Source organism: Camelina sativa, chromosome 17 (assembly GCF_030686135.1).
Source record: "Camelina sativa cultivar CO46 ecotype springtype chromosome 17, ASM3068613v1".
NCBI classification, from domain to species: domain Eukaryota; kingdom Viridiplantae; phylum Streptophyta; class Magnoliopsida; order Brassicales; family Brassicaceae; genus Camelina; species Camelina sativa.
Genome location: NC_141896.1, coordinates 14,627,576 through 14,644,324, shown reverse-complemented (window position 1 = coordinate 14,644,324; position 16,749 = coordinate 14,627,576). Strand labels below are relative to the sequence as shown.

The 16,749-nt window shown below is 38.3% G+C and overlaps 3 protein-coding genes and 1 pseudogene across 3 annotated transcripts; 2 read left to right on the top strand and 2 right to left on the bottom strand.

Moving 5' to 3' along the window:
• Nucleotides 1-226: 226 nt before the first annotated feature.
• LOC147923740 (subtilisin-like protease SBT3.5) lies at nucleotides 227-3,486 on the top strand (annotated as a pseudogene).
• A 237-nt stretch (nucleotides 3,487-3,723) lies between these two features.
• Nucleotides 3,724-10,240, top strand: LOC147923738 (subtilisin-like protease SBT3.3). The gene is made up of 10 exons (XM_087497109.1): nucleotides 3,724-3,926; nucleotides 4,028-4,119; nucleotides 4,215-4,312; nucleotides 4,462-4,617; nucleotides 4,724-5,400; nucleotides 5,503-5,579; nucleotides 5,650-5,898; nucleotides 6,001-6,115; nucleotides 6,194-6,386; nucleotides 9,626-10,240. Exons 1-10 carry the CDS (start codon nucleotides 3,840-3,842, stop codon nucleotides 10,195-10,197), a joined length of 2,316 nt encoding a protein of 771 aa, XP_087353235.1. The 5' UTR covers nucleotides 3,724-3,839; the 3' UTR covers nucleotides 10,198-10,240.
• LOC147923739 (uncharacterized) lies at nucleotides 8,678-9,226 on the bottom strand. Its single transcript, XM_087497111.1, has one exon. It carries the CDS (start codon nucleotides 9,224-9,226, stop codon nucleotides 8,678-8,680), a length of 549 nt encoding a protein of 182 aa, XP_087353237.1.
• Nucleotides 10,241-10,318: 78 nt separating the features above from the next.
• Nucleotides 10,319-13,837, bottom strand: LOC104757661 (subtilisin-like protease SBT3.2). The gene is made up of 9 exons (XM_087497110.1): nucleotides 13,512-13,837; nucleotides 13,266-13,357; nucleotides 13,068-13,165; nucleotides 12,810-12,956; nucleotides 12,037-12,722; nucleotides 11,874-11,962; nucleotides 11,534-11,779; nucleotides 11,327-11,441; nucleotides 10,319-11,203 (listed from the first exon to the last, which is right to left on the bottom strand). The coding sequence occupies exons 1-9, from the start codon at nucleotides 13,578-13,580 to the stop codon at nucleotides 10,439-10,441; spliced, it is 2,307 nt and encodes a 768-aa protein (XP_087353236.1). The 5' UTR covers nucleotides 13,581-13,837; the 3' UTR covers nucleotides 10,319-10,438.
• Between the last annotated feature and the right edge of the window lie 2,912 nt (nucleotides 13,838-16,749).

Below are 16,749 nucleotides of genomic sequence, written 5' to 3'. Positions count from 1 at the left end.
ACTTGAAAAACGCAAAGTGGGTTTTGATTTTCTCTTTCCAAAAACGCATATTACTGAATGGATACATGAATGGTGACATATAGCAAAAAAATTTAAAAAGTGTTGAAATACGCACTTCGACGTGTTGCCATTCATGGCCTAAATCAATCATGTTTTCTACTATAAATTTGATTGATGGGTGCTGCTTACTCAAACAAAAAAAAGTCTTTCGAGTTAATTGCAAAAATTGAAAACACATTTTTTCTTTGGAATGAGGAACTACAGATCATTAACTGTCTTGGTGCTAAGTTTGATTATAGTTTTGAATCTTGTTCGAGCTAGTAGTGATGAAAGCAAGGTAAAAAAAATGATCTTCTTCTTTTATCATACAGCACAAAAATATAACTCTTATGACCAATTTTTGTGTTGTATTGTGTTGTGATGATAATCAAAATAGGTTCATATAGTGTATCTTGGTGAGAAGCAACATGATGATGATCCTGAGTTTGTCACAGAATCTCATCACCAGATGTTGTCGTCACTTCTTGGAAGGTACAAAGCTAGCTAACTAACTACTTGATTAGTAGTATTTTAACTCCATTATATATATATGTCTCAAAGCTGTTTACCTTTTTTTATCTTGTGTCACAGTAAAGCGGATGCACATGAATCGATGGTGTACAGTTACCGACATGGCTTTTCAGGCTTTGCTGCCAAGCTTACTGACTCACAAGCCAATAAACTTGCTGGTACTCTCATACATAGCCTTTGTTGTTTGCCTTCAGTTTCACCACGCCCTTAGGCTTCTTATAGCATTTTTTAATGATATGATCTAAAATTTTGAGCTTAATAGTTTCATCGCTGATGCAATCTTGGAAACAGATTCTCCTGAAGTTGTTCATGTCATGGCTGATAATTTCTATGAACTTGCGACTACTCGGACTTGGGACTACTTAGGTCTTTCTGCTGCTAATCCTATTAACCTCCTAAATGATACAAACATGGGTGACCAAGTTATCATTGGCTTTATTGACACAGGTTAGAAATTGTAGCTTGGTCTTAATTCATGTTTCAGATCATACCTTTATTGTAGCACCCTCAGTGACTTGCTGTTTTGTGAGGTTATAGGAGTGTGGCCAGAATCTGAATCGTTTAACGACAATGGTGTTGGACCAATACCGAGCCATTGGAAAGGAAGGTGTGGATCAGGAGAAAAGTTCATATCAACAAACTGCAACAGAAAGCTCATAGGAGCCAAGTACTTGATCAACGGGTTTCTAGCTGAAAACGAAGGATTCAACTCCACAGTATCACGTGACTACATTTCTGCTAGAGACTTTATTGGACATGGCACACACACCTCATCTATTGCAGGTGGTTCATTTGTTCCTAACATAAGCTACAAAGGACTTGCTGGAGGAAACTTGAGAGGTGGCGCACCGCGTGCTCGCATAGCAATATACAAGGCTTGTTGGTATGTGGATCAGCTAGGTGCAGTGGCTTGTTCATCTTCTGACATCTTGAAAGCAATGTATGAAGCTATGCACGATGGTGTTAATGTTTTATCACTCTCTCTTGGCGCTCAAATTCCTCTGTATCCTGAAACCGACCTGCGTGATAGGATTGCTACTGGAGCGTTCTATGCAGTAGCAAAAGGCATCATAATTGTTTGTGCAGGTGGGAACTCTGGCCCAGCGGCTCAGACCGTGTTAAACACGGCTCCATGGATCTTAACCGTGGCTGCAACTACTCTAGATCGGTCCTTTCCCACACCTATTACTCTAGGGAACCGCAAAGTGATACTGGTAAAGCAGAGTAGATTTTTTTTTCTTTCCCTAAACACAATTCAAATCTTGAAACTGTCTGAGTATGAGTTTTCACATACAGAGTCAAGCACTGTACACAGGTCAAGAACTCGGCTTCACCAGTTTGGTTTACCCAGAGAATGCAGGGAACACCAATGAGACCTTTAGCGGGTATCATCAAATTACTTGCTTTTTGTTAAGACTTACGTGCAAATGTTCTATATTTTTCTAAATATGGACGTAACATTTTTGCAGTGTCTGTGAACGCCTTGATCTCAACCCAAACCGTACGATGGCAGGGAAAGTTGTGTTGTGTTTCACAACAAACACACTCTTTAGTGCTGTATCGAGAGCTGCCTCTTATGTAAAAGCAGCCGGTGGTCTTGGCGTGATCGTCGCAAGAAATCCAGGTTACAATCTTACTCCGTGTAGAAATGATTTCCCCTGTGTAGCCATTGATTACGAGCTCGGGACAGATGTACTTCTCTATATACGCTCCACTAGGTATGAAAAAGTACTACGATCTTAGTTGTTGCACTCCCTCCAAGAAACATAGAATTGTAATAAGAAAAGTACGCAACTCTGCAGATCACCTGTTGTGAAGATACAACCTTCTAGAACACATGTTGGACAACCTGTGGGGACAAAGGTGGCTACATTCTCATCAAGAGGACCTAACTCGATCTCCCCAGCGATCCTCAAAGTATGTTTTGATCCTTATTCTTTGATTTTCTTCCTCTGATGTTTTGAATCACAATAAAATATCTACTTTTCAGCCAGACATAGGGGCACCAGGAGTGAGCATATTATCTGCTACATCCACTGACTCCAATTCTAGTGTTGGGGGATTTGATATTCTTGCGGGAACATCAATGGCTGCTCCAGTTATTGCAGGAGTAGTTGCAATTCTTAAAGCTTTGCATCCTAATTGGTCTCCTGCTGCCTTTAGATCAGCTATTGTCACTACAGGTTTCGTATTTTACTTCAATTACTAAAGAAAAAACCTTGAATATTTTTTACACACTGATCTCAATATTTGTGTTCATTACTTTTACAGCTTGGAGAACAGATCCATTTGGAGAGCAAATTTTTGCAGAAGGATCATCTCGTAAAGTAGCTGATCCATTTGATTACGGTGGAGGCATCGTGAACCCTGAGAAAGCTGCAAACCCTGGTCTCATCTACGACATGGGAACACAAGACTACATTCTCTACTTATGTTCTGCTGGTTACAACGACTCAGCTATTTCTCAACTTGTTGGTAAAGTAACAGTCTGCTCGAACCCTAAACCTTCCGTTCTTGATGTCAACTTGCCTTCAATCACCATCCCAAACCTTAAAGGCGAGGTCACTTTCACAGAGAACCGTCACTAACGTTGGATCAGCTGACTCGGTCTACAAAGTCGTGGTAGAGCCTCCGCTTGGGATTCGAGTGGCTGTGACACCAGAGATACTAGTGTTTAACTCTAAAACAAATAGTGTCCCCTTCACAGTTCGTGTCTCGACCACACACAAAATCAACACTGGATTCTTCTTTGGAAACTTGATGTGGACAGATTCTATTCATAATGTAACTATTCCCGTGTCTGTGAGAACGCAGCTTCTGCAGAACTATTACGATGAGAACTAAATGATTCTTATTAACGTGAATACATTGTTTCTTGTCCATGTGTTTATAAATCCAAGAAGAAGAAGCGAACCAGTGGATTTGTCTTTTTGCTTTCATTTAACAGTTTTACTTAGAAATGAAAGTACTCACGCACATGCTTTATGTGTCGTTCATCTCTCTGAAATAGTCTCTTCTTAATGTCTGTTCATCTCTCTGTATCATACAATGTTATCTTGGCCACACAAAGAAGACCAAACATTCTTGGCCACACAACATTAAAAGTTAGCTTGACCAAGACATTTCTACTTCTTGAATTTTCTTCTTAATCTCGACAAGTTGTAATTTTAAAAGCACGAAAACTAAAGCATGTTTCTATATAAAATGCTGTTGCTTCCTCAAAATTTTCTAAGTAGATTGAGAAAAATAAAACTCTACTGTTTATTGGGATGAGTAACTACGTACCATTTATTCTCTTGGTGCTAAGTCTGATAATAGTTCTGAAGAATGTTGCACTTGCTGGTGCTGAGAGCAAGGTAAGTTGGTATTTTTTTATACCAAATAGCAAAAAAAAAAAGAGAAACTAGTAACAGGTTATGACCAAGTTTTTGGTTGTGTTGTGATGATAATCAAATAGGTTCATATAGTGTATCTGGGTGAGAAGCAGCACCATGATCCTGAGTTTGTCACAGAATCTCATCACCAGATGTTGTCGTCACTTCTTGGAAGGTACAGAGTGCTGATTGATCAATTATTCATTCAATTCTTGTGGGTCACATCATGTCTCAAGCTTTTTTAACCAAGAATTTTATTTGGTGTCACAGTAAAAAAGATGCACATGACTCAATGGTGTATAGTTACCGACATGGGTTTTCAGGCTTTGCTGCCAAACTCACCAAGTCACAAGCCAAGTTAATCGCTGGTAGTACTCGCAGTTGTCTTAAGTCACACACCTTTTCTTTGCTTCTTAGCTTTCAAAATCTGTGACAAAACTAAGACTACTTTGATTTGATTTTATAAGCAAGACTAGCTAAATGTTTTCATTGCTGATGCACATAATTCTGGAAACAGATTTGCCTGAAGTTGTTCATGTCATACCGGATGGTTTTTATGAACTCGCGACAACACGAACATGGGACTACTTAGGCCTTTCTGCTGCCAATCCAAAGAATCTCTTAACTGACACAAACATGGGTGACCAAGTTATCATTGGTGTTATTGACACAGGTATAAATAGATTTAGTCACACTGTAGATTTTATTGTTGTTGATGTTTCTTTTGATTTCTTTATTTAAGCACCTCATTGACTTGTTTGGTTTTGTGTGGTTTGTAGGAGTGTGGCCAGAGTCTGAATCATTTAATGACAATGGGGTTGGACCAATACCAAGAAAATGGAAAGGAGGATGTGAATCAGGAGAAAACTTCAGACCAACAAATTGCAACAGAAAGCTCATAGGAGCCAAGTACTTTATAAAAGGGTTTCTTGCTCAAAACAAAGGGTTCAATTCCACAAAATCCCCTGATTACATTTCCGCTAGAGACTTTGACGGCCATGGAACGCACGTCGCCTCCATTGCGGGTGGATCATTGGTTCCCAACGTAAGCTACAAAGGTCTCGCTGGAGGAACCTTGAGAGGTGGTGCACCACGTGCTCGCATAGCAATGTACAAGGCTTGTTGGTATCTGGAAGAGCTAGAAGGATTGACTTGTTTAAATTCTGACATCATCAAAGCAATTGACGAAGCTATGCATGACGGTGTTGATGTTTTGTCAATCTCTCTTGTTGGTCAAGTCCCTCTACTTCCTGAAACTGACATGCTTAATGAGTTTGCTACTGGATTATTCCATGCTGTTGCAAAAGGCATTGTAGTTGTTTGTGCAGGTGGTAACGATGGTCCAGAAGCTCAGACCGTGGTAAACACAGCTCCTTGGATCTTAACAGTGGCTGCAACCACTCTAGATCGGTCCTTTCCCACACCTATTACACTTGGGAACAATAAAGTGATTTTGGTAAAGCAGAGTTATATGTTCTACAAACATTTTTGTTTCTATTGTTATCACTTTTTTTCCCTTGGAACTCTCTGATTATGTGTATTTCCAATCTTACTTCAGGGTCAAGCAACCTACACAGGTCCGGAACTTGGCTTAACTAGTTTAGTTTATCCAGCGGATGCAGGGAACAGCAGCGGGTTAGTAACGAGAACCTGACTTCTTGCTAAGACATTTGTTTAGTTTCACTGAATCTGTAACACTTTGTAGTGTCTGTGAATCCCTTAATCTCAACTCCAACCGTACAATGGCTGGGAAAGTTGTGCTGTGTTTCACAACTTCAAGAACCAACACTGCTATACCGAACGCTGCATCTTTTGTGAAGACAGCCGGAGGGCTTGGCCTGATCATCTCAAGAAACCCGGTGTACACTCTCAAGCCATGTGATGATGATTTTCCATGTGTCGCCATTGACTACGAGCTCGGGACAGATATACTTGCTTACATACGTTCCACTAGGTATGAAACTATAAACCCTGATCCTCACTTCATACAGTAGTACATTTTCAGTTGTTTCCTTCCCTTCCAAGAAAAACATATTCATAAGAAAAAGATTAACAGATCACCTGTTGTGAAGATACAACCTTCTAGAACACTCTCCGGACAACCTGTTGGTACTAAGGTTGTAAATTTCTCATCAAGAGGGCCTAACTCGATGTCCCCGGCGATTCTAAAAGTATGTCTTCAAAGTTTTGACACCATCAGAAGTTCTGCAATATCTTAATTAATAAAATGCTCTATATTTATGATACAGCCCGACATAGCAGCAACAGGAGTAAGGATATTAGCTGCTACATCTCCCAACTCCACCTTGAGTGCTGGTGGATTTGCTATTCTTTCAGGAACATCGATGGCGACTCCAGCTATTGCAGGAGTTATTGCACTTCTCAAAGCTCTACATCCTGATTGGTCCCCTGCTGCTTTTAGATCAGCCATTGTCACTACAGGTTCTTTATCTTCTTCCAACTACAATAACAACCGATCAATATATCCAACTCAAGAAATCGTTGTCTTTACTTTGTGTTAGATTTACGATATCACTACTCCACTGATAAGAACAGAGAGAGACTAGCACATCACTAGCTCAGCTCCCAACACACCATAAGAGAGAAACTAGCACATCACTAGCTCACCTCTCCAAACACAAGCACATCGCTTGACCAATCTTCACAATATTCAACATAATCTCTCTCGATACTCATCTCTCTTATTTATACTCTCAGACTGCAACTGCAACTCTCAGATTGTAACTGCAGACCTTCCAATTCCATTAGTGGCTTCTCTAGTTCTCTTCAAACTACTCACTCAAAGTCCACATCATTAGCCTTCTCTTTACAGTGAAACACTAGACCAAGTGACCAACCGTATCAATACTCCCCCCCCATTTAGACAAGCTTGTCCTCAAGCTTTAAGAAAGAAAACTGCCGTGGCAAGTCACCAATATTGGTCCGTGTGATGGCAGGAACAGACTGCTCGCAACAACTGTGACAGTCTTACATCTCCATAGAAATGTTGAGCACCTGAGATCAGCCATTGTTATAGGACAATCGCCACTCTCTTTCATCTTGTATTTGTACTTGAATTTCCAGGATTTAAGAAACTTCTGTTTCTTAAGATTGTGCAAGATAATGGCAGTGGCTTCACGTGAGTCTTCATCAAGCTCTCTCTGTAGAACATCAAAGCCAGAACCAAAACCAAAGGATGGTGTTGTCCTACCTTACAGCTCACACGCATTCCCCCAACTAACCATTCTGCATTCCAGTCCAAACCGATTATGATGTTGTTGTAGTCCCTCTGACTCATGGTAGAATGCAAATTTCCAAGAGTTAGAACTCTTTTCCATCAGCCTCACAAGCAGAGATCCGATATTGTTCAACACATACGCAACCTGCAACCAAGTCACAAACTTCTTCTCCGAAGTATAACCCAACAAATAACATAACTGGGACATGGAACTGATAAGTGGAATGTTGACGCCTTGGCCTTTCTGCAGCTCTATCTCAGCAAGACTAACTTGTAGCCCCACTATTCTCAACCCATTCACAAAGACATGGCCACGTTTGTATGGAGCTTGCCAAAACCTCAACAAATGGCACTTCTTTTTCTGTTGCAGCTGTTCCTTGAAAGATGTAAAGTACAGAATCTGCTTGTGTTGTCTTTGCATTCCCACTCTCTCAGATTTGTATTTAAGTTCCAGGTTTTTAGAAACTTGTGTTTCTTAAACTTATACAAGACTGTGGCATGGATCACACACTTGTTGGAGATCATCCCAATCATCATACCCTTTAGAATCACCCAAGTAAACAGCCTCACATGCACCTCAACAATGTTATCACTACTAACGGCACCATTAGCTGCAACTACAGGTCCAAGATTGATACCGCAGAAGCTGATCCCTCCCGTGAACTGAGAATACACCAGTTCACACCTTAGATGTTCTGAAATAGCCTGCAATGTCTCAACTTTTATTTTCCAACGATGCCACAAGTGAGCAACAGCCTTTCTCTCAACATCCAGAAACAGAGAGTCTGCACCTAACTCTCTCCCTTGTAAAGCTGCTTGTAACACACCTGAAATCACAGAATATGTATGGCCTTTGTTTTCGTCTTGTGTAATACCAGTCTCTTCCCCTGATTCCACTTTACACAAGAACATGGATTGTGTAGCTGCAGGCCCTAAAAGTGAATGCAGAATCTGAGATCTCCATTTCTGCTTCAAATGAAACTTCACCTCACTAAAACAAAGCTGATACAGTCCTCTTAAATGCAGTCTCATTCTCATTTTACAAATAAACTGTGACCGAGGTGACTGTTTCATCTTTCTCCAAGGCTTAAAGCTGTTCTGTTTCCCATTTGATCCTTCAGAAGCAAAAAAACATGAATCCGTGAGCTGCTGAATTCCTGACCTCAATTTGAACTTAAACCGCCAAGCCTTGAGATGCTTTCTCTGTTTAAGTTTTTGTTTCCTTCTTTTGTCTCCCACCAGCATTTTATCGAACACTTGGAGTTCACATTGTGTGTTCTTGACACTTGTTAACAACTCAGAAAACTCAACCACTTCTGAAGCATGAACAACATGTGATTGCTCGCAGAACACAGATGAATCCTCCATGGCATCCAATGACTCTTTGCTAAATTCAAGGCTAGGTTCCAAGGGAGAATCTTGTACCTGAAACTGTGAAAACGTTTCTCTCGAAGCTGAAGCATGTTGTTGAATCAATTTCGCCTGCAACACAATGTCACCACTTGATTCTATCTCTTGAATCACGTCGACACTTGTGACCACAATTTTCTGACTTCTGATGCTTGCGATCAAAATCTTTGATCCACTGTTCCAGTTTGCGATCCAGCTCCAAACCTACACGCTTTTGATCCCTATCGTTTCCAAACATTAACAATAAACCATCTTTCACCTCGTTCCAACTATTGAAAGGAATCCAGGATTGTTCCTTGTGGAACCAAGATTTTGCTTGGCCGCCGAGAAAATTGGAAACGAACGCCAACTTCTCCTTCTCTGAACACTCACCACCAACAAATTGAGCTTCAATCCTTGCGATCCACTGTTTTGGATCACCTCCGATGAAGATCGGAAGCTGTGAAGCTTGATGCGAAGACTCCGGTTGCATCGGACGTTTCTCAAGGTAATTCGACAACGCCGATAAAGTTTGCTTCATCTTTTTCAATGTCAAATCCAACGAATCGAACCTCGCCTCATGTTCCGCTGACGTCTGCCACAAGCGCTGATGCTCACCGTATAAGAACTTCAAACTCGCCTCATACTCCGCCATCACCGTCGCGTTGAAGTTCCGATCTTAGTTTCACCGCACCAATGTTAGATTTACGATATCACTACTCCACTGATAAGAACAGAGAGAGACTAGCACATCACTAGCTCAGCTCCCAACACACCATAAGAGAGAGACTAGCACATCACTAGCTCACCTCTCCAAACACAAGCACATCGCTTGACCAATCTTCACAATATTCAACATAATCTCTCTCGATACTCATCTCTCTTATTTATACTCTCAGACTGCAACTGCAACTCTCAGATTGTAACTGCAGACCTTCCAATTCCATTAGTGGCTTCTCTAGTTCTCTTCAAACTACTCACTCAAAGTCCACATCATTAGCCTTCTCTTTACAGTGAAACACTAGACCAAGTGACCAACCGTATCACTTTGCAGCCTGGCGAACAGATCCATTCGGAGAGCAGATTTTTGCAGAAGGGTCTTCTAGCAAAGTAGCTGATCCGTTTGATTATGGTGGAGGCCTTGTGAACCCTGAGAAAGCTGCAGAACCTGGTCTCATATATGACATGGGCTCAGAAGACTACAAACTCTACTTGTGCTCAGCCGGTTACAATGACTCTTCTATCTCTCAGCTTGTCGGTGAAGTAACAGTCTGTTCAAACCCCAAACCTTCTGTTCTTGACGTCAACTTACCTTCAATCACAATCCCAAATCTCAAAGACGAAGTCACTCTCACTAGAACCGTCACTAATGTTGGACCAGTCGACTCGGTCTATAAACTCGTGGTGGAGCCTCCGCTTGGTGTGATAGTGGTTGTGACGCCGGAGACACTAGTGTTTAACTCCAAATTTAAAAGTGTCTCCTTCACGGTTAGAGTCTCGACCACACACAAAATCAACACTGGGTTTTACTTTGGTAGTTTGACTTGGACTGACTCTGTACATAATGTGATAATCCATGTATCTGTTAGAACTCAGATCCTGCAAAACTACTATGATGAGAACTGATGATTCATAGAACTTTTATTAATCAAAACTGATTTGAGGACTTTATATTTCCTCTATGGCCCTATCTTCTTCCCCAAGAAACTTAGAATAAGCTTTTAGTAGAAATGTTAAGAATATTAAATAACCACAATAATCGTTTTATTAATCAATCATGAACTCAATGATGATACACTAAATAAGAAATTAAAAAAAAATAATAATAAAGGAATGCAGAATCTGAAGTAATCTCACAGAGATCTAATCAGTTCTCGTCGTAATAACGCTGCAAGATCTGAGTTCTAACAGACAAAGGAATAACCACATTATGAACAGAGTCAGTCCAAGTCAAGCTTCCAAAATAGTATCCAGTGTTCACTCTATGGTTCGTTAACACGCGGACCTTGAACGAAAGCTTCCTGGTCTCAGCATTGAACACTAATGTGCTTGGTGTCACAGTCACATTTACACCCATCGGAGCCTCAATAACAGCCTTATAAACCGATCCAACTGTTCCAACATTGGTAACGGTTCTAGTGATAGTAACTTCTTTTGCAAGGTTTGGGATAGTGATTGAAGGCAAGTTAAGATCAAGAACTGAAGGTTTGGGGTTTCCACAAACCGTCTTCTTGCGGACGAGTCTAGTAATGGATGAATCCGTGTAACCAACAGAGCACAAGTAGAGAACATAGTCGTTAACTCCCATATCGTAAACAAGACCGGGTTTTGCGGCTTTCTCTGAGTTCACAACGCCTCCTCCATAGTCAAATGGATCAGCTAATTTGCGGTTTGACCCGTCTGCGAAAATGGGTTCACCTGATGGATCTGTTCTCCAAGCTGTAGTGACAATAGCGGATCTAATGGCGGCTGGAGACCAATGAGGGTGCAAAGACTTGAGGAGTGCAACAATTCCTGCAACAACAGGAGTTGACATTGATGTTCCTGATTTCATGGAGAATCCTCTGTCGTAGAATGTATCGTTTGGAGAAGTAGCTGCGAGTATGTTCACTCCAGGTGCTGCAATATCAGGCTGTATAAAACCATCAAAAGAAACTTCAGTCAAAAGTAACTACATGAAACTTGTAAATTTTAGGGTTTAAAGTTTTAAGACTTATCAAAAACAGAGAATTTAGTAGCTAAGCTTGGATCATACCTTGAGAATTGCTGGAGTGATTGAACTAGGTCCTCTCGATGAGAAAGTCGCGACCTTTGTAGCAACAGGGAGTCCAACCAATGTTCTTGTAGGTTGAATCTTGGCGACTGGTGATCTACAAAACCAACCATTTGATATACAGAATCAATATCTAGGTATTGGTTACAATTACTAACTAATATGTAAGGGGTTATGTAATATATATACCTAGTGGAACGTATGTAGAAGAGTATATCAGTTCCTAGTTCGTAATCAACAGCTAGACAGGGGAAACCGTCGCATGGATTAAGCTGATAGCCTGGATTTCTTGCAACTATAACGCCGTAGCCATCAAGGTTGAATACATCTGATGCAGCCTGGATCACGGTACAATAATCTGTCGATTTCGTGAAACACAAGACAATCTTTTCTTTTATTATACGAGCTGGGTTTTTAGCAAGATCTTCACAGACTCTGCAAGTTTTTTAAAAGGTTTGGTCTTAGTAAGAGAAAACGATTGAGATGACAGACTAGAAAGAAAAAAAAGATTAGAGAGTTTGAAAATTACCCTGAAAATGTCTCGTTGCTTGCTCCTGGACCTTCAGGGTAAACTAGACCGGTGAAATCCATGTCTGGACCTTGATACAATGCTTGACCCTAAAATTTGAAATGTTAAAAACAGAGTTTGTGCAAGAAGTGATTTTTTTCCTCTGTTTTTTTTTTTAACTTACCACAATCGTAATGTTGTTGCCAAGTGTGATAAGTGTTGGAAAAGACCGATCTTGAGTGGTTGCAGCGACGGTAATGATCCAAGGAGCCGTGTTGGTGACGGTTTGAGAAGCAGGACCCGCGTTACCACCTGAACAGACAACGGGGATTCCCTTGGCAACCGCATGAAACGCTCCAACAGCCATAGCGTCCTGAGCATCCACTTCCGGAAACAGAGGAATTGGGAACGATGTGGAGATTGACAAAACGTCTACACCGTCGTGAATCGCTTCGTCTATTGCTTTCAACATATCTGCAGCTGAACAAGTCGCTGTTCCTATAGAGGCTAAGTGCCAACAAGCCTTGTACATTGCTATGCGTGCCCGTGGAGCACCACCTCTAGCGGTTCCTCTCCCGAGAGCTAAGTAGCTCGCGTCTGGCACAAATGAGCCAGCAGCGGTTGCAGCCACGTGTGTCCCGTGACCATTGAAGTCTCTAGGAGATATGTACTCTGGATTCTCTGTAGTGTTCCAGTTGCTTTCGTCGGCGCCATTGATTAAGCCACTGATGAAGTATTTGGCGCCAATCAGTTTTCTGTTACAAACGGTTGAGCCGTTAAAGCTCTGTTTTGACTCACAAGTTCCTTTCCAACGTTTTGGTATTGGTCCAAGACCTTTGTCACTGAATGATTCAGACTCTGGCCATATCCCTGATATAAATATAAAACCAACCCCGGTTTAATTAAATCTGAAACTTTACAAGAATTCGGTTTAAGGGGCAAGAGTTGAGTTTATACCGGAGTCAACTACACCGATGATGACCATGTTAGTTTGGTTTAGAAGATTCTTTGGATGTCTTGAAGTATGTTTTAAGTAATCCCAAGTCCTAGTTGTTTGTAGTTCGTAGAATCTATCGCGTATGACATGAACAACTTCAGGTAACTCTGTTTATATCACACAAAATAAATAGTTGCATTAAGCCATGGCGAAAAAACAAACAAGAACTGACCCAAATGGTCATTCCAAAGTATCAATCTTTGTGTGTTTATCAGTACCTGAGAGTTGAATCACTTGGGAATCAGTTAGTTTGGCTGCAAAAGCGGAAAATCCATGGCGATAACTATACACCATTGACTCATGTGCAGCTTCTTTGCTGTGATATGTGATGTGACATTAACAAAAATGAGTATAACAACCAGTGTGGATATGGTTTGGTCAAAGTTGATAATACAAGTTTTTAAAGTAGTTATTACCTTCCGAGGATTGACCAAAGCATCTGATGATGAGACTCGGTGACTGAGTCAGGATGATCGTGCTGCCTTTCACCGAGATACACTATGTGAACCTATTGAATCATCAAACAAAGCATACTAATCTTAGCTTCTTGCAAGAACTAAAACTCGTATAAGCTAAGTAGACCAAGGAAAAACAAAAAAAAACAAAAAATAACTGAGTAGAGAGATTCAGATCTGGGAACAGAAAAAACATATATTGCGTACCTTAGTTTTAGCAGCAATGTTGAGAGCAAGCATTAGACATATTGCCACAATGATCGATGTTTTCGTCATTTTTGGTTCTGTTAGAGAGATGAAATGTAATGTAGTTTACTTGAAGAGACTCATGTGGAAGAAGAAGGGTTTATATATACAATGAAGTTGAGTTCTTTTAGGCTCACATTGTTTGAACTTTGAATGATTTGGAACATAATAATGGGTTGCTCTGATTATGACAACTTGTATGTTTTTTAATAAAGCTTTTTTGTCATTAATAATGATTGTTAGTTTATGTGACAATGCAGCCTCGTGGACCTTTTCTCTCTTTGCATGATAGGAACCACATAAGAAGGTCCCTATATTTCCAATCTCATGAGTCAAGAACCATTCAGTTGACCACTTCTTTGTAAAAAAAAAGTCTTATTCATCTCCTTTCAATATTATTATATCTACGGCGCATTACACGGAGAAACAAAGCCGCCCTGATTTTTATCTTATTATATAGAATATGATTGGTTCAATTTTGAAATGCAATTGTCACTGGAAAGTGGAAACGAATAATTTATTCTTGATCAAACCAAAAGAAAGAAGGATAACAACACGAGGTCTAATCTAATGATACACTATATGGTTATGGACGATGGTTCTATGGTTATGGACGATGGTTCTATGGTTATGGACGATGGTTCTATGTGAATGCGATACTTGTTCTTTTTGTTATATTTTCTGGTTGGAAAAAACATGCGATGATGACAATGAAACAATATGTTGTGATAGTGGAATTCACTTTTATGACAAAGCTGATAATGTTATTCCAAATCTGTGTGTCCTCCCAATATCTTAATTAGTTTTATGCTCAACATGCTATATATACGGGATTGTGGTCTTTTACTGTAATCTGGAAGGTCCCAAAGTAAAATATCATAAGAACAAAAGAAGTGGTTAATTAATAAAACCTATTGACAGAATAGTTAAAATACAATGTTTCTTATTCTTAGGTGAATGGGGTGTATCACGTAGTGGAAAATGCTTAGATTCTCTAATAAATCATCTTATGGGTGGCGTTATTCGAATTATATTGGGTTTGTGTGATTGGAGAGTGTTAGAAAAATTGAGATAAAAAATTAGTAGTTGATTTTTTTTTTTTTTCTTTTCCGAAAATTGGTTAATGAGAATAATATGTTAAAAGTAATTAAGAAGAATTGATACAAATATATACTAATAAAAAGTAGGAGCTATAAACTCCTAAGGCTGTCCACCTAGTATTTAAAACAACCAATAGTGATAAGACATGTCACTAATTAACATTTTCTAAAATCTCCAGAATATTATATATTAAAAATTATTTTAAACAACCTATCATGATTTGACATGTCATTTATTAACATTTTTTAAATTTCCAGAATTTTTTAGAAAACGGAAAATTTTAAATTTATGGAAATAAAAAAACTATGCATAATATCCCACATCGGCTAGAAATTTTTTAGACAATAGTTCAGAACCAGTATAAATAAGATTAATATGCCTCCAACAACGAATAAGCAGGAAAGCTTGATTTATCAGGCTTCCAAGTTTAAAAGTTTTATATGGTTTGATCTGATTTTTTATTTGATCAAACTAAAACTTTAAAAAGTTTCAAAAAAATATTATAATATTTAAAATTTTTAAAAGTTTAAATATTGAAACTTTTAAAAGTTCTTAGCTTTTAAAAAGTTTTTATATATTATAAGTTTTAAATTTTAAAAGTTTAAAATATTATAAATATTGACACTTTTTTAAAGGTTCAAATTTTATATTTCGAAACTTTTTAAAAGTTTAAAATATTATAAATATTGATGTAAAACATAAATTATCTTATTTATCTACATTTGTGCTTTTTATTTCTTATGAGCTGTAAAACACATTTTTGTGTATGATTTTATAGATGAGTTGATATTTTATTATTATTATTTTTTTATTTTTGGATCTAAGGAAGAAGGATTGACATCGCAAGACCTTAATTTGATGTTTGAGTCAAATTTTGAGGTTTAAAGAAGAAAGATGGACGACAAACACACATGTTTTATTAGCTATACATAGGCATGACAAGGGTTACGGTTGTCACGGTTACGGTTTATTAACCATCGGTTATGGTTAGAAATTTTTAAACCTTAACCAGAACCGTTTAATAAACGGTTAAACAGTTACGTTTAAATACGGTTACGGTTCAAGCGGTTACTGTTATATAATGTTACGATTATCTGATAATATGATACGGTTGATATTATTTGATGATATAATATAATTGATATTATTTATTTATAATTAATATGTTCTTATAGTGTACTCATATTTCTATATATCATATGATTCATATTAAATAAATAATTATTAGTATGTTTTATTATGTTTTTAAAATATTATAAACCAAAGTAAGGATTTTGGTTTGAGAAGTTTCTAAACGCGTAGATCTAAAACCAAATAAGTATATGGATAAAATTATCAATAATTGGGTGCATGTGTTGACTATGCTGGTCTTCATGAATTTCACAAATTTTATGGGAAAATAAATGATTTTGTTCTTGGAGTTTGATGGGTTAACAAGTTGTGTGGTAGTCTTAAAAAAAGGTTTTTCAGTGGAAGAATGTGAAGAAGTTGACAAGAAGAAGAAGAAAAAGAGTATAACGAAGAACCAAATAGTAAAAGTAACGATGACAATTACCACAAAATTTGACAATGAAAATGACAAGAAAGAATATGAAAAATAAGAAAACATTGAATAAAAAACACGAAAGCATAGGTGGGTAGCGATCAATTAAATATGAAAACGAGTTATATTCATGATTATAAAATTGTTTCGTTTTTCTAGTGGTCAAAAAAATGGTTTAGGATATGTGAGGTCATCAGTTTGATTTGCCTCGCCTGGACGTCGAGTTAAATTTATGAGTTTTTTTATCAGATTTGATTTTATAACACAACTGATTTTATATTTTAAAAGATTGTGTATCTGAAATTTATTTTTTTTCATTAGTACAAATTTGAATTTTTTTTATGAGATAATATATTATTACCGTCATCAATCATATATAATTTTTATCAAAATATATCAAATAAACCCACGCTACTCAAAACCTAGTAATTAATTAAAGAAACATAATCTATATATATAAAGTTATCTTTTTTCTCTTTTCGGGTGCAGCCACGTCAGCACCCCACGTGTACTCTCCATACGAATAACGCTCATTTCTTTTTAAAACAAACAAAA